Source organism: Ovis aries, chromosome 6, assembly GCF_016772045.2.
Source record: "Ovis aries strain OAR_USU_Benz2616 breed Rambouillet chromosome 6, ARS-UI_Ramb_v3.0, whole genome shotgun sequence".
Lineage (NCBI taxonomy): Eukaryota > Metazoa > Chordata > Mammalia > Artiodactyla > Bovidae > Ovis > Ovis aries.
In genome coordinates, this window is record NC_056059.1 from 84,763,179 (window position 1) to 84,782,112 (window position 18,934).

An 18,934-nucleotide genomic window follows, 5' to 3' on the forward strand; every position below is an offset into this window, starting at 1 on the left:
GGACATGAAGAAAATATTATATAAATAATTACAACTTTAAGTCATTTTAAAATTCTCGACTCATTTTGAATTTAAATTCTATTGAGGGAAAATTTATGTGAGGATTAGAGCCTATCAAAGGCTGAAGAATGACTTGAAGCAAATAATTGTTCCTATCAGCGTTCCTCACTCTATGAATTGGTCTAGCTGAACTTCTGATATCCCTTCTCCAGTCTAAGATTATAAGATTTTACAAGATTATAAAAACTATCTCAAATATAAATAAAATGTGAATGTCCATTGTTTGTCTTATACAGGCCAGTTTAACAAAATGAATTTGTAATTTATAGAATGAAAAATAATTTATTTGGTGTATCTAGCATAATTGTTCTCATACTAACAAAATGTGAATTTTTTTTAATTCTGAAAAATAAAATATATTTCTAATTCAATGGCAAGGTAAATCAGAACTAGGGTATTAATAAAAAATATTTTGATCTTTTTTTTCTTTCTGCTTCCTATATTAGTTAAATAAATAAATGAATGAATGGATAGTGTTTTAGATAAAATAAAACATTAATCAAGACCTTCATTCATTGGTATGTAAGAAATAATTGGTATATCAACAATAAAAAGAAAAATACTTTGAGAAAATGGGTAAAAATACCCTATAGCTGTCTTTCTGTTATGTTCCAAAGTTACTTCTCTTTCAGAGTCCTGTCTTAGAGGTAATCCAGTCATGATAAGCAGTCACTCGAGTGTAGACACCTGGTTTATTCTTTTTACCACACCCTTCTCCTGCGCTTACTATTCCAACAAGGTGCCAGATGTTCCTAGAGTTGGGGTAAGCTAGTGGTCCACCAGAATCATTCTAGAAGAAAACAAGAAAAAAAAAATATTTCTTGTCCTGAAACATTTCTGTCTCTCCTCTGGAGTTTTCAATAGGCTCTAGGCAGTGCAGACAATTCATGCTCTTCAGGCTTAGAACTGTGGAACTACTGAGTTTCTTCAAAACCCAGGGCAATTACAAACCAGAACACAGTGCCTACAACTGGATTGGATTGGGCTGGGAAGACTAGAAGTTGACTTTGTAATGAGTCCAACCTTAACAATGGCAAAGGTGATGAAGCCTCTGTGGAATGGATGACATGTACAAGTGGCATCTCTGGATAAGGAAGAGGCAGCCTCCTAGGTCTGCAGGTTGCCCAGAAAATAGGGCCAAATTTATTTTATTACCTTGTAACTATCCTAGACTGAAATCTTCCTGAGAGCAGAGTTGTGTTCACCACTGCATCTCCAGCTTCTGAGCTGGGGTCTGGTACATTAATGAGATGAATAAATATTTGTTAGGTGGATTGAAATAAGAAGCTACTCTGTTAAAATCATTAAGACCAAAAAAAAAAAAAAGCGGTAAAAACTTCCAATGAATTAGTACTTGGGAAAAATGATTTGATAATGTATCTAAAAGTACCTGACAGGCATCTGCTTCTCCTGACATAAATCCAGCGCATAGCATTGTATCAGTCACCAAGCCAGATAATGCATATGGAGCATTGCAAACTCTCTTATCAATAATCTTCAAAAAGGCCTGCTGAAGTATCACTGGAAGAGGACCTAAGGGCAACAAATTCTGCATATTATGGAGATTCTAACCTTGCTTGTTAATACAAAGAACAATTTGTAGAATAAAGCAGATTCTTTTGGTCACCAAGAGGCAAACCAGTCCCAGGCTAGACTGATTTCTTTCTAATGTTTATTATAGCTGGCTGCCTCACACAGAAATTCCAAATTTTCCAGTTCGTATTCCCAGAGATATTTCAGAAACTGAAGACAATGCCATGCTTTTTTGGTCCCATCACTTCATCTTCTTTTCAGTTTTTTTTTTTAATGAATTGGTTAATTGCATGAAAGTGAGTGATCGATTAAATAATTATTCCTATGAAGCTATTACATATTTACAGAAAAACTTACCATCCACATAAACTTACCATTCATATAAAATGTTCCCCATCCTGTAACTACAACACTGTCATTTGCTGAGAGTTTCATTTTGGCTTCAGGAAGAAAAATCTTATGAACATACTTTGTAAAAGAGACTTCTTCAGTGAGCTGTACAAGGGCAATATCATCATGAATCCCAGGGCCACTAAAATTGTCATGAATAATAATGTTTTGAACTTTCCATGTCATATACGGTTTATTTACTACAGTTCCAAAGTTAACCGTCCAATCTTCTGGATTATTTTCCTGGAGGGCACAATTTAATTAAAATACACTCAATTTGTGGGTCAAAATGGTATTCTCAGTGGTTATCTTATAACTTTAAGCTATGTTTCCCAAACAGTACTATAAAGCACTTAAATTCTTGTCTTAAAAATGTCTTTGATGTGGGGATGTCATAAATGCTGCAGACATATAAAAATAGTTCTAAGGACTATCAGAGTTGTTTGTTGTTTAGTTGTCAAGTCGTGTCCAACCAGACTCCTCTCTCCATGGGATTTCCCAGGCAAAAATATTGGAGTGGCTGCCATTTCCTTCTCCAGGGGATCTTTTAGATCCAGGGACTGAACCCATGTCTCCTTCATTGCAGGCACGTTCTTTACCATCTGAACCACCAGGGAAGCCTGTATTGGAGATGTGTGTGTGTTAGTTGCTCAGTCATGTCTGACTCTTTGCAACCCCGTGGACTATAACCCAGCAGGGTCCTGTACCCATGGAATTCTCCAGGCAAGAGTACTGGTGTTGGAAATTGTCATTTCCTTCTCCAGGGGATCTTCCCAACCCAGGAATCAAACCCCAGTCTCCTGCATTGCAGGCAGATTCTTTACCTTCTGAGCCACCAGGGAAGCCCATATTGGAGCTGTTAGCCCACTACAAATCCTCCTAAACAGTCACTGATGTCTCTTGCTACTTCAGCCCCATCTGGTTTCTATGCATTTGAGTTGGGGAGCAATCACATGAGCAGCCTCAGTGCATGGGGTCCAGAATCACACGTAACGCCATGTACGCTGGACTCCATGAGCCTGTGTCAGGGCTCTTGACGTCTGTCTGCATACATAAAAACTTGCAACTTGTTCTCACCCAGTCACTCCACTATATGTACCAAGTCAATGAATCTTGGCTTCTAATTTAGATTTTTTAACCAGATTCTCCAGTTTCTCTGAGATTCTTTCTCAATTTAGGCCCTAACATTCTATTTAATTACTGTCACTTTTCTCAAAATGTCAGGTGCATTTTTTTTTTTAAGATTTCAAGATCTTCATGTAACTGTGACCCTCTTGAATCCTTCTCCCATTCTGAAGATTTCAGTGACTCCACACACTCAATAGCTGTGTTTCTTTAGTAAGTAAGCATCTTGTTATTTAGAGGTGTCCCTGATGAATAAAACTATATTTTCTAATGTTTCCATTTACCAATCTTCTTTACTTCAAATAGTTATTTTTGTTTGCTGTCCATAGAATACGACTTGTGTCTCTACATCTCAACACATTTGAAGATGACTATTTTTTCAACTCAAAATATGCATTATTCCTTCTGATCTATCTCCTCCAATCAAACAAACTTTATCTCTTTAGAGTCTGGAACAAAACTTGCAACTGCATATCTCAGCTGGAATATGTTCTCTATCTTCATCAAGTGTCCATAGAGCATACTAACATCTGTGTTGTACGTGTGACACTTACCACTCTATGCTGCATAATACCTTTAATATATCACATTTAAATTTCTTCAGCTAGATTGTAAATTCCTAGAGCACAAGACAAATAAGCACCTTGTAACTGGATTTAAACATACCTGAGTTCACACTCGTTTCCTGTTGTTTAAGGGTGGTAGGATCTTGGTCAAGTTGTATCACCATTTCTAAACCCGATTTCCTCATCTTTAAATAGCTTCAAGTATACCTTTCATATGGAATTATTGTTATGATTACATGAAATGATGTAAGTATAGCACATAGTATCAGGCAAAAATCCTTATTTGGAAAATGTTAATTGCTTCCATTCGCTTTTCCCTTAGTTGCCCCCATTTAAATGCCTGTGTTTGCATGTGTGTGAGCTCAGTTGCTTCAGTTGTGTCCAACTCTTTGCGACCCTATCGACTGTAGCCTGCCAGGATCCTCTATCCATGGGCATTCTCCAGGCAAGAGTACTGGAATGGGTTGCCATGCCAGGGGATCTTCCTGATGCAAGGATCGAACCAGAGTCTCCTGTGTTGACAGGCAAGTTCTTTAGTGCCACCTAGGAAGCCCTTAAATGTCTTCAATGCCCTTGAATTATGAGAGTACTTGTAAATGTCATGTAGTCTTAGTGAATGTCATGCATTTAGGTTAACCTTCACAGACCTCCTAAATAGATCTGCAACCAGAATCTTACCTTTAGTCAGACCTTCAAACTTACCTAGCAAAGCAGTGAGCTGCAGATAGGAGCTACCTGCTGCTGATCAGAGAGGCACCACAGTGGTGTTGACCTTTCCACTGCATGCTTGCCTGCCATGGCCAGGCCCCCATCAGGGCATTTTCCCCGTTCACAGTTCAATTTGGTTGCCTACTGTGATACTGTCAGTCAGTCTTCTCCCACAACCTGAAAAAATTTATTTGTACAAGAGCAGGTAACTTTGATTATGCTTTATAAGAAATACATTTTAAAATAGTTCTTGAAATCCTTCAATGATTGTCCTGCGTCTCCTAACCAATGCTGTTTCTTTCCAGAATGTACTTTTTTTATGGTAGCACTCCATCCTTGTTTCAATGACTTTTACTTTTCCTCTTTTCCAGTTTCAAGAATCTTTCAACTGTTGACCTTTGTTGTATCTATCCATTATAATTCTAGTCTCCCCAAGGAGATTGCATAATTTTAAAGGTGGGGACTTTGCTTCATTAATGTCTTACATAGCATGTACAATGCTGTCTGTAAAGCCCCGTGTGGACAACATATACTCCATAAATATCCCTGAATGAATGAATGCATGGATGTATCAAACTGTGGACCACATGATACTCTAAAGAGAATTGGCTTGAAAAGTACAGATTGTTTTTTTTAACTTATAATAAACACATTTTATATAGCCTAGTTTTGCATTTTCTTATTACCCTCAGTTTCTTATTACCCTCATTTTTTCCTTCACTTGAGAAAAAAAAACTAATTCAGCCATGATATTCTTCATGATTCCATTTTTAAAAAATAATTCTCACTTCACCCTTTTGGACAACCCATTACAAATAGTCAGTGTTTTTCAAAGAGAAACACTAAATAAATATGTGGCATTGCCAATAATTTTGAAAGACTACTACAGGTTTCCAAAATGAAGTACTTCTAGAAACTTGTAGCAAGATGATGGGGAACTATTTATGAAAGTGTTAAATTTATAACAAAGTTTCTAAACTTACAGTTGTTGGTAAGCACTTCAACATTATTCTTGCTGATTTCTGAAATTAAGAAACAAAAACATAAGGTTAATAAAATATCACCAAGCAATTCTCTTCAACCAAAGGACTAAATTTCTCAACCCAATCACACCCAACATTTAACTATTCAGATTAGTTCATGTATTATTTATCAACCCCTCTGACTCCTACTTGCTCAATTTTGGCCATCTCTTCACATCTCTACAAGGTGGTATAGGCAAAGGAAAAGGAAATAAAAAAGCAAAGCTCTCAGTTTTATAATAGTTGAAGTAAACATTTAGAGAAATAAGAGGCTGACACTCTTACTAAAAGAAGCACTGAGCATAATCTTTGGATTTTTTTTCCCATGATAATTCTCACTACTTTGAAATAGAGTTGTCTATATTTTAAAGAGAAATAGCAATTAAAATTACATTTTATTGTGCCTACCCTGCTCTTTAGAAGTCATCTCATTACTTAGACTGAATTATGAAATTTTGAGAATTTGACTTAAATTTAAGTCTCTTTTCTATTGGAAAGAGACCTTAGAGAGAAATAAAAGAGAGTACATAAAAAAAAATAATAATAAGGCACATAGGAAAGTGTTGACCCTGAATTCCTAGGAGACAGAGGGGCCGTAACTGGTACAACCTTCTTTCCTAATGACTAAGCACAATGGAATTATCTTGCTCCTTGCAGAAGCTCTAACTCAAACTCACTTCTCATGAGTGGCCCATTGGTAACAGGGACTGTATTGAAGCAAAGGAGCTGTAACTGGCATTTGGTGGCCATTATAGCCTTCAAGGATACTAGGATCAATTGTCAGTCTGGAAGAATGACAAAACTGGGCTCTGAAAACACAAGCTTATCACCTAACAAACTTTCTAATAATCAGAGTTTAGAGTTTCAAGATCTTTGCAAAAATATAAAAAATTTATGAATAATTACTTTCTGTACTAGGACAAAATCCTATCATTTTCTTCCCTTGTTTTCTAAGGAATTATTTCAGGCAAACTTTATCTTTAATAGTATTACTTCCATTCTTCCACAAGAAACAATGAGAATTCCCTAATCTTCAACTTTACCCTTACTCCTGCAATCTTTACACTGAATGATCAAGAAAACCTCAACTCTGTTGCTTATAATAAGATCCTGACATAAGTAGAAGGCAAAGGTCCATCTAGTTAAGGCTATGGTTTTTCCAGCAGTCATGTATGGATGTGAGAGTTGGACTGTGAAGAAGGCTGAGTGCCGAAGAATTGATGCTTTTGAACTGTGGTGTTGGAGAAGACTCTTGTGAGTCCCTTGGACTGCAAGGACATCCAACCAGTCCATTCTAAAGGAGATAAGCCCTGGGATTTCTTTGGAGGGAATGATGCTAAAGCTGAAACTCCAGTACTTTGGCCACCTCATGTGAAGAGTTGACTCATTGGAAAAGACTCTGATGCTGGGAGGGATTAGGGGCAGGAGGAGAAGGGGACGACAGAGGATGAGATGGCTGGATGGCATCACTGACTCGATGAACATGAGTTTGAGTGAACTCCGGGAGTTGCTAATGGACAGGGAGGCCTGGTGTGCTGCAATTCATGGGGTTGCAAAGAGTCAGACACTACTGAATGACTGAACTGAACTGAACTGAATTGGAGGAATGTATGGAGGAGGGCTTGGCAACCCACTCCAGTATTTTTGCTTGGAGAATCCCTGTGGACAGAGAAGCCCAGCAGGCAACAGTCCATGGCATCACAAAGAGTCAGACTCAGTTGAGTGACTAAGCATAGGACAAGGAGGAATATGGCTTCAGTTATTATTTTTCACCCCCTTTTTATCCATTACAGCCAATCCTTCCAAACTCACAAGCATGCCTGTAGCTTAACACTTATTTCTATCACTGTTCAGACAAAGATTCTATAACACTTCTCTTTCTAATACCACCTCAATTATAGGAGTGCCACAGTTGGGAAAAAACTAATTTTCCCTAAGAAAATTCCTAAAAATTTCGGTTCATTTTTTTTTCCAGTCCTTTTTTTTTTTTTTTAAATGGTCTAGGTACTTAACGTAATAATGTAAAAAAAAATAAAATAAAATACCTGTAACTATAATGGAAGTGGGAACCACATTCCAGGATGCCATGTTGTCCTTCAACATCTGATGTAAGATAGCCTTGATTTTAGTCCTCATGCTATTCTGTTCTGCTGGAGGAAACTTGAATGTCAACTCTAACTGTACACTTGAACCATTGGAATCAGGACTAGAAATAACAGAAATATTCTAGTGTGCTGCTTTCTGATTTTTTAGATGTTTAATGAACACATTAGATTTCCCACATTTTAATTATTATATTGCCTTTACATATATTAAAAAATAATACAGATATTGTCTCAGTATGTATAAAGTGTAATGGTCCCTAAGAACCTAACTGGTTAAGAGTTATTGTTCATGAAAAAGGATGTGAACCACAAACTAGAAATCAGAATATTTCAAACACATGTAAGAAACTGACTACTGGCCAACAAATAAATGGCTTGTGATTTTATTGTAATGTAGAAAAAAAATAGTGTTCTCATATAGATATTTTCTAATAGCTTAATTTTAGAGAAAAAGATAAATGAGAACTTAAATGTAAGGTCTGGAAGTATTCAAAAGATAATTTCTAGTATGTGTTTGGGAACCAGTACTAAACTTCTTCCTATAGATTCTTATACATGCCCAACCCAATAGATGTATGCAATGAGAAAGTTCAGAAAGATAACTCTAAAGCATGAAGACAATCTCCATTATCTACATATTCAGTACATCATTTTTATTAATCAGGAAAAAAGATAAATTCATTTTGGGATATTTTCAAACAAAAATACATATTAAGCACGATTTAAAAAGAACTTCAACTCTATTTTCAAATAATTATGATTAATTGAAGACCTTTTGAAGATTTTTGCTTGTCTGTAAGAAAGTAGATTGGTTGGTTGGTTAGCTGGTTGATTGGTTGGCTAGCTGGATTTTTTGTTTCATTTTGTTTTGTTTAGGGAGTTCAGACTCACAAGTGCTCCCTGCGTCACTTATCCCCTATGCTTTGTGACACTGCCTCCCTACATCCCTCATCCCCACCACCACCACCAAGCGCACTTACAATACATGTTTAGACAAAAGTTACCTTAAAAGATTCACTTTCTCCAGTCATTAAAGAGATGGCAATTATGAGAGAGAACAAAGGAGGATTATTTTAGAAAAAATATGGCCAGATGGGTATGAATGGGAAAAGAGATGATTAGTGTATCAGTAGCAAAACGATCAGCTAGAACTTCTGGTTTTGCATAGTTATGATTATCTTTTACCATAGAAGTCAGTTAGGACTGACTGCCCCCAACAACCTTATAATTCCCCTTTGAGTACAGAGATTAAAGATTTGAGCAGAACACTTCTTATCTGAATAGAAATTTGTTCAATACAGTGATGCTATAATTTATGGGGAACTCTTTAGTCCCTTTCTTCTTACCTTCTTTCTTCCCTTCTTTCCTCCCCCCTTCCTTCTCTCTCTCTTCCTCTATCCCTGTTTCTTGCTATTGTTGTTATTTAAAGCTGAGGCAGATGTGATATATTATCTACTCATTTCATAAGATCATGAATGAATTTTTACTTACAGAAGTTTGATGACTTTTGAGTTTATATATTCTTTGTATACACTAGAATTTTGAAGTGCATCAGACATCTGTCAAGAGAAAAAACAAAAAAGCTACCATGTATGTTTTAACCAAATTTATAATAAAATAAATAAACTTCTGACTTACCTTGGTCTCAATATCTTTGTTCAGATATGTGCTGGCCTATGAAACTGCTTTTTCACAATTATCATTGTATGTGACTCCAGAAATATGAAAATCACCTTGGTAATAGTAAGTCTTTTCTGTGAAATAAAGAAATACTTTAAAAACTTTAAAATAAACTTGACCTCAAGTCCCTCCATATCTTTATCTCAAAATTAATAATCAGTACTGGGAAATTAACTTATCACCACTTGAATGAGAGATCCCCCTAGCTCTCAACCAACTCTAGTTACCCTCAGTATTAACAAAGACTGTATTAAGTCATAAACCAGAATCCTACAGTAAGCCCATCTTCCAAAATTTGTTCAAACAACTTTTACAACAAAGTTTAAGTGTCTAATTTTATTTCAAGAAGTTCAGTTCAACTAATTTAGATTTAGGTAATATAAGCTTGTCTAGCATTGACTCTGAAATGGTAGATGGCTGATCATGGAAAGAAACTCAAGAGTAAAGTCTCATCCCACACACTTCCTGCTCAAGCCAGGATAACTATAGTGCTCCATTTTGCATCACTTCTTTCCACTAAGTAATTGTTTCTTTTAAAAATGGGACTTGTTAAAATAAAAACCATATTTTGAAAGGCTAGCTAATTAAGCTACTGGTCCCCATTACCATACTGACAAGCCTTCTTCATGGGAACCTGATTTGCAAAACTCAGAGAGCTATCTATAAGGAAACTATGTGAATAAAGTTATTTTTTTAATGAGTAGCGATAAGAAGTAGATAGAAAGATTCCGACTATGGAGAGGTGGTAGATAGACAAGGCAGGCAAGAGACTGTGAGCATCCACTATGCTTCCAAAGGATAAGTTTTGAAATTTGACATTAAGATGGTTGGGTAAAAACAAAGGAGAAGAAGCTAGGTTGAAAAAGAACTGAAATCATCACTGAATCAAGCAAAATATATCCACATTGCATTACTGCATAGGGTGATATATTTCAGAGGGATAAAACAGGAAAATCATGAAAAAGTATTGTTAGAATAATACACTTAAAGTATTAAGATGGGGGTTTGTGCTCAACTATATTAAAAAGCTTGAGATATCTAGGAAGTCACCTGACTTTCCTGAGTCTCAGTTTCCTGCATGTGAAAGTAGGGACAGTAGGAAAACCTGCCCTCCCAGACTCAGAGAACTAGTGTGAGGATCAAGTGGAATAACACATACCAAGTTTCTTCAAAAACATTAACTGGATATACAAATTTCAGGATTTACTTTTCCTGAAATATAGAAATAAAACAAGCTTTCTGGATATAAACTTAAGGAATGTTATTTAAAATAAGGTCAAGTTAGTATGAGCATTCAGCCATTTAACCACTCTTGACTATCCACTCTTAGAAAAGCCATTAGTGGATTATCCAGAGCTGCTTATCAATTATGTCATTCAGAAAAGTTTGTTTATATATTTGGCTACATCAAGTCTTAGTTGCAACACATAGGATCTTCATTGCCTCATGTGGGATCTTTCATCGTGGTACACAGACTCTCTAGGTGTGGCACAAGGGCTCCAGAGCATGTGGGCTCATTAGTTTTGGCCCTGGACTTAGCTGCTCCACAGCATGTGGGATCTTAGTTCCACAACCAGGGATCGAAATACATCCCTTGTATTACAAGGCAGATTCTTCATCACTGGACCACCAGGAAAGTTCCTCAAATGGATCTTAACAACCAATATCAGAGCACAAGCATTGGCTCAGATGGTAAAGCATCTGCCTGAAATACAGAAAACCCAGGTTTGATCCCTTGGTCTGGAAGATCCTCTGGAGAAAGGAGTGGGAACCCACTCCAATATTCTTGCCTGGAACATCCCATAGGCAGAGGATCCTGGAGGGCTACAGTTCATGGGGTCACAAAGAGTCAGACACAATTGTGTGTGTAGATCTTAATAACCAATATCAGAAGGAACCAAGAAGAGTAGAGAATCTCTGAAGTTTGAGGTATATTTTTTTACCAAAAGATACAAGTTAGCTACAAACCTACTCTACAAGCACCTTTATTGATAATGAACACTGGCATCACAGTATTGAGCATTTCAATCTTGTCTGCACTCCCATGGCTGGTGATATAACTTTTAGACTGGATCAAAGAGGCATTTGATCCAAAAAAAATTGCAATCTTTGGTGTCAAATAACATAAAATTATGTTGAAATAAAATAGTAATTAGATGAGAAAGTTTCCATAAAGAAATTTAATATTCCTGTTATTTCTTGTCAATTTTTAAGAAAATGAGAGTCAATACTGACCAACCGCCAGAAAATGGACGAGGAGACCAATAGTTAATCCCAAGATTGCCACGACTCCAAGAAAAATAAGGATGGTTCTCCATAATGGCCAAGATCTTCTCTGGGAAGATACACTGGTGTGTCTACCAAAAGAAGGAAGGTGACTTGAATCAGATGATGTGCTGTGTGCTGTGCTGAATCAGATGATAAATATTCTAAATTTACCTGTCTCTCCTCCAACTCATACAACACAATTTATAATTTATGCATCATATCTTTGTGTTAGCTTAAAATACAGAAACCTCAAATGTGCAAGGAGGATAGACCCTAATGCTCATTCATTTAACAGATCATCTTTGAGTGCTATGTTAGCTGCTGAGGATACAACAGTGAGCAAAATAGTATGGTTTATGTTCTCATGTTGATGAGGAGAAATCAACTGACTTTTTTTATTTACTTAAAACAGGTTATAAAGCATTATACATGATCTGATTGTACCTTTGCAAACTACAGCTACATCATATACATGGTCATATATAGATTTATAAACACAAACATATAACATAATTTATATGTTTTAAGTGTGTCAGAAAGCATCATGATGTCAATTTTGTCTTGCCCATGTTTTAAGATTATGGATAGACTATTTTCTTTCTGTTTACTTCTTCCTTATCTATACTCTCTAATGTTTCTACAATAAGCTTGGATTATCTATACAGTATAATTTAACAGATAACTTTCATCATTACAACCAACCAATTAGATGAAAAATAATCAGAAAATATTGTAACTTGGCATCATACAGATAGAATGATCTAGGCTTACAGTTAGGTCATATTGCTAGGCTTAATCTAATTTATATAAAGTTTGGACATTATTCTTCATATCTTAAAAGACATGATGTCATGAAATAGTTCATTTGCAGCTGTAACACGCACAAACAAATCTAATTTCAAATTTCAAAATAACCTCGACTATTTCTTCAATCTCTGTTTTCTGCATTATACAAACAAAAAATGACAAAACAGAAGAGTTTATAATCAGTAGATATATGTGTCAAATTAAATATTTTCTATGAGCAGGAGAACTTTTTTGTTCTAGTCCCTCTAGAACTGACTTTTCCTAGAGAAGATCCTTTAAAAATAGATTATAGGTAACTATGCCCCACCTGTGCAACTCCACCCAGTCTTAATTCATCTCTGTTCTGTTCTCAATTCTTAATCCTACCTCTTCCTTATAATTCTTTTGATGACTTGTTTATTAACACTACCCTATGCCAACCTTGTGAAAGCTCTTCAAAGAAACTCCCTACATTCCATAGGTGCTTTTTTTTTCTTTTATTTATTTTCATTGGCGGTTAATTACTTTACATTGTTGTATTGGTTTTGCCATACATCAACATGAATCCACCACGGGTATACACGTGTTCCCCGTCCTGAACCCCCCTCCCTCCTCCCTCCCTGAACCAGCCCTCTGGGTCATCTCAGTGCACCAGCCCCAAGCATCCAGTATCATGCATCGGACCTGGACTGGCGACATACATGCTTTTATACTAGAGTTCATTTGTGTAATCTAATTTTCATAGAAAAAAAGCCATTTGGGCACAATATCTCTTATATTAGATGAATCACACTTTAAAAAGAGCATATAATTAATGTGAACAATATTATTTATAACTTTATTAATATCTGAAAATATATGTCTGCTAATAAGTAGAAAAATTTACTTTGATAGTCTCAAATTTGTTTTGAATTAGCCATTGTAACTTAGGCTGGTAGCTTAGTCTCTCTGAGACATGAATATTAGTTTGAGAGACTCAAGCACTATATAGCCTAAATTATGTACATAGTACAGAAAGTAGCTGACATGGTTTCTATATAAAATAGTCACTATATTACAGTGTATAAAATGCTTTTCTTTGAAGGTCCCTTTTAGATGTTCTTGAAAATTCTAAAGAATACACAGTGTTGACTATAGAACTGGTATTGCTTTCCCCCCTTAATTGTGAATTTCTTCCGATCATAAACAATTGAGGAGATTTTTTATATATAAAATATCAGTTTATGATTTATTCAACCTCTCCTCTAGTAAGTATGATGTTTGCATTCTGAAATTATTATTTTTAGTAATAGCTGAAATCATTAAAATCATGTTCTAAATATCCAAAATAGTCCATTCATGACATAATTTACTCTCATCTATCAAGTATATATTTTAGCCATAATTTTTTAAAGGTAAAAATCTGAGTTCCTGAATGAACCTCTCATTTAACAAAGAGAATAAGGTAAAAATTAATCTTCAATAAATTTAACCAACTCCATATGCTAAACTAAATTATACCTGTCTCTCTTTTGGACAGAATCTACTGCAAGGAACAACTCATTGCTATTCTGGTATAATTCAACCATTTACCTTAATTAAATTATAATGATGTTAAAAATGATGGTAACTACACTATCCACTATTTTAAAACATTTATCTCACAATAATTTATCTCGCACAGCCCATACCCAGTATCATATCCTAGATCAGACTTCCTTATAACAAATTCTGACACTGAATTAGCAATTGAATTACAAACCCTTACAAACTGTAGTTCTCATTTACTAAAACTTCATTTCCAATCATTTGAATTGGATGGACCTGAATTCTGTTATACAGTGAAGAGCATAAAACATAATTCCAATGCAAAATTCCCCAAATCTTATAAAGATACTTTTTTTTTTCCATCGTTAAAGTTGTCCAGTCATTTCCGACTCTTTGAGAACCCCATGGTCTATACAGTCCATGGAATTCTCTAGGCCAGAATACTGGAGTGGGTAGCCTTTCCCATCTCAAGGGGATCTTCTCAACTCAGGGATCAAACCCAGGTCTCCCGGATTGCAGGAGGATTCTTTACCATCTGAGCCACATAGGGAAAGGCTTATGAATAAGGAAGAAAGTATTAATAATTAATGATCAAATAAGTCAAAGAGCCGCCACCACCAACTTTCTTCCAGAACTCTAGGAAAGCCTAGAGTCTAGAAAGGAACTTATTTGGAAATGTATTAAGTTTTGAGGGCCCCCTGCAGTTTGCCAGGTGCTACTTTAGGGTCTGTGTTGTAAAGTATATTATTCCAAAAATCTATAATGGCATTCAGGTCTTTAAAATATTTATTTAAAAATTCATATTAGAAAACATGGTTTTTGTTACACTATTAGAGAACAAAAATGGTAGTATTCCTTTTTTTTTTTTTTTTTTGCTGCACCTTGCAACATGTGGTATCTTAGTTCTTTGACCAGCAGTCAAACCTATGCCCCTGCACTGGAAATGTGGAATCTTAACCACTGAACCACCAGGGAAGTCCCAGTGGTATTCTTATGAATGATTATTTTTAAAATAGCAAATAAAATTTTGCTAAAATTTGTTCAATATTTTCCAAATTTCTGAAATTTTCCCAGAGACTTTACAGGGCCTTTGGATATCAGAAACAATAGCATGGATCCAGAAATGAAAATCTAAGTTATAAAAAGCGACTAATGAACAAAAAACTAGAAGCTACTCTGTAGCAACCTGTTGCTGCTGCTGCTGCTGCTGCTACTGCTAAGTCGCTTCTGTTGTGTCCGACTCTGTGCAACCCCATAGACGGTAGCCCACCAGGCTCCCCCATCCCTGGGCTTCTCCAGGCAAGAACACTGGAGTGGGTTGCCATTTCCTTCTCCAATGCATGAAAGTGAAAAGTGAAAGTGAAGTCGCTCAGTCGTGTCCTACTCTTAGTGACCCCATGGACTGTAGCCCACCAGGCTCCTTCATCCATGGGATTTTCCAGGCAAGAGTACTGGAGTGGGGTGCCATTGCCTGTTAGCTTTTGTAAACAATCTCCCAAATAAAATTTCATTTACCTGTACATAGTATTCTGGTTATCATGGTGGAGTCAGGAACAAAGATAGTGATGATGTTGATGATGATGACGATGATAATAGTGGTAATAAAAATAAGGGCTTTCTGGTGGAGCTTTTAAGATAATCAGTGTTTCCCAGGTTTATGTGTTACATTCAGTGTTGGTTGGTTCATTTTTATGGGCTGGGTGAAATACAGAGAACAAATAAAGTGAAACTTGTCTGACTAGTGTCAACGACTGCCATATTTCTATGACTTCAAGATAAGAGTCATCCAGGGAATGACAAGCTTCCTTGACTTGGCTATTTAGAAAAAACTAATAGCCTAATCTTTGTCTGGTCACTTAAAAAGTACACCTAAGAAATAGCTTTTTGGTAAACCAAGATAATTCTAACTCTGTGTTTGACCAGTTTCATCATTCTGGAGTCTTCCTCTTCAACTGAAACCAGCTGTAACTAGGTAGAAGTTGCTGACGAAAGACTTTTCAAAAGGCGTTGATATTAACATAACTAACATCACCACCATTTTGATATAATGAATTCTAATTCATTGTTGTTTACATTTTCATTTTCCTAATTACCAGTGAAAATGATCATTACGATCATTATTTTACATATTTCACTTTTCAGCTATGCTACAGCCCCAGTCTTTGTGTTCTGACTCCTACGGCCTGTTATACTGTGGTTTTCTGCTTAATTTTTAGCTCCTCTACCTCACCTGGACTGGCCAGTGCTCTCTGGCAAGAAACTATGTGTATGTAAATCTTACCCAGTATAGCCTTTTCTCTTCTTTAGTTTTCTTTGAGACAGCTTTTAAATTTCACCCAATATAGTCCCTTCTCTTCACTATTTTTCTCTGAGACAGTTTTTGCCAGTTTTTGGTCACTCTGTACTACCTTCATATGGTTTTTACATTTTTTCCAAGGTTTATAATTATTAATTCTAGAAAAGCTTGATAGAAGATGTTTCTCCATTGCTGGAAGTGGAACAAGTCATTGGTGTTTAAAAAACAGAATCTCTTAATTTTAGTTTAAAATTTGCCAGTATTTCCTTTTAAGGTTAGTATTTTATGAGTATATGTACATAGTTTGTTGAAGAATTCCTTGCCTTTCATAAAGATGTACTTGCATGTTTTCTTCTAAAAACCTTAGTGTATCTGCACTTAGATCATTAATTCACATTGTATTCCTTTGTGTGTATATTATAAAGAAGGAGTAAAGATGCTTTTTTTTTCCATATGACCATTAATTGACCCTGCACATCTTACTGAAATCATGCACATGCAATTCTCTATCCACTAACCTGCATTGCCACCTCTGTTATAAATCAGGTATTGATATAAACCAAATGGGGGTCTCTTTCTGAATTTTTTATAGTTACTTTAATTTTTTAGTGTACTGTATCACACTGCTTTAATCATTGAAGTCACATCATGTCATGTGTCAACTTAAAAACACACAACATAAGAGTTGTCATTTTAAGTTGTGTTCAAGGTCTTACTGAGGACTATAGCTTGGAGACAGCCACTGAGTTAGCTCTGAGGAAACTGCTCCAAAGAGATAGTGGAGAAAACCAGTTTGTATGATTTTTGGCTAGGAAATACACACTGTCAAGTATACATCTTAGTAAAAGACTACTGCTAGTCACAAAAAAACAAATATCTCAAGTCAGTGATATTAATGCTTTTCAATGTATGGGAAGATTCAAGAGTCCAGGGTTATTCAAAATCTACTGGAGATATTTACCCAAGTATCTAAGAGGCCTGTTTGTCCAAAGCACAATGGGCCTCATTCTTTATCATCTGTGATGGATTGAGATTTAATACTTCTAGAACAGAACTTTTTCTCTGTTCACAGTTGATATATGGTATGTAAGCCCATATTTTTTTTCTTTTCTCAAAATGGTCTTAGGTATTTTTAGTCCATTATATTTCCTTATAAATTTTACATTGATTGATCAGTTTCCAAAAAGAAATCTCTAGACTTCTATTGGTATAGTATTGAATCTATAGAGCAAATGGGGAAGAATTAACTTCTTAATATACTGAAGCTTCCAATCCATGAACTTGGTGATTTCTTCTGTTTATTTCGATTTTTAAAAAATTTCTCTCAATAGTGTCTTATAAGTATCTGAATAGAAGGCTTATAGATGTTTTCCTAGGTTCAGTCTCATGTATTTGTTTTTTTTTCTATTCCAGTGTAAATCGTTGTTGATGGTGGTATTGTTCAGTCACTAAGTCAGGTCCTACTCTTTGAGACTCCATGGACTGCTGCACACCAGGCTTCCCTGTCTTTCACTATCTCCCAGAGTTTGCTCAAACTCATGTCCATTGAGTCAGTGATGCCATCCAACCATCTCATCCTCTGTCACTCCCTTCTCCTTTTGCCCTCAATCTTTCACAGCATCAGGTTCTTTTCCAATGAGTCCGTTCTTCACATCAGGTGGCCAAAGGATTGGAGCTTCAGCCCAGCATCAATCCTTCCAATGAGTATTCAGGACTGATTTCCTTTAGGATTGACTAGCTTAATTTCCTTGCTGTCAAGGGACTCTGGAGAGTCTTCAGCACAACAGTTTAAAAGCATCAATTCTTTGGCGCTCAGCCTTCCTTATGGTCCAACTCATATCTGTACATGACCTCTGGAAAATGATACTATTTGTAAATGATACTATTCTTTAAATTTTGTTATATTTATTGTTGGCTTATATAAGTACAATTGACTAGTATATTGACTTCATATTGCGAAACTTCATTTATTAATTTTATTTTTCTATTTGTATAGTATTTTGGATTTTTAGCATACATTACATCAGCAAATAAGTACAATATTATTACTTCCTTTTCATTGCTTATATTTTTATTTTCTTTTAGCTGATTGGTTGATTGATTACTTTTGCCATACATCATAGAATTCTAGTTACTGTTGAATAGAATGGGTGATAGCTGGCATCCTTCTCTTGTTCCTACTTTTAGGGAATGCTTTTTGGTATTTCACCATTGAATAAGATAGTTACTATCATTTTATCAGATTAAAGAAGTTTCTTTTTGCTTTTAGTTGGCTAATTTTTATAATAACTTAATTTTTAATTTGACCAAATGCTTTTTTCCATTTATTGAGATAATCATTTTTCTATTTTTGTTTGATCAATATTGTGAATTAAATTGATATTTAAATGTCAAATCAAACATATTTCTATTACAATGACCCCCAACTATATTGCAAATAAAATGTGATACATTTTGTATTTTACTAGGTTTGATATCTTATTTTCTTTAGGAGTTTTGTATTCATGCTCCTGAAAGAGACTGACATAATTTTATTGTCTTTTAATGTCATTGTTAAGCTTTGTAATCAAAGTAATGTTGTTCTTATGAAACAAGTTGGAAAGCAATTATTTTATTGAAAATAAAATTCTAAATTTATATAAGGTGGAAAAATTCCTAGAAAAAATATTCAAGTCTCCAAAACTGACATAATCACCACTGTAAGAATTGCTACCTATCCTTCAGGAAAACCATATTTTGAACTTTGCACATACTTAAACTTTCTCTTTACATACTCACTGAGATTCAGAAAATTGTTTGTTGAAACAGCTATTAGAATTATAATCCATAACTCATATGTGTATGACATTTACTGTCAGTTACCTTCTT

The 18,934-nt window shown here is 35.4% G+C and overlaps 1 protein-coding gene across 1 annotated transcript; it reads right to left on the minus strand.

Moving 5' to 3' along the window:
* Positions 1–688: 688 nt before the first annotated feature.
* On the minus strand, positions 689–17,914 carry LOC101116231 (transmembrane serine protease 11B). The gene is given in 11 exon segments (XM_004009867.2): positions 689–850; positions 1,451–1,593; positions 1,968–2,226; positions 4,373–4,507; positions 4,510–4,559; positions 5,366–5,404; positions 7,450–7,610; positions 9,001–9,068; positions 9,148–9,263; positions 11,425–11,537; positions 17,901–17,914. Coding segments are annotated over 11 exon segments (1,260 nt in total).
* Between the last annotated feature and the right edge of the window lie 1,020 nt (positions 17,915–18,934).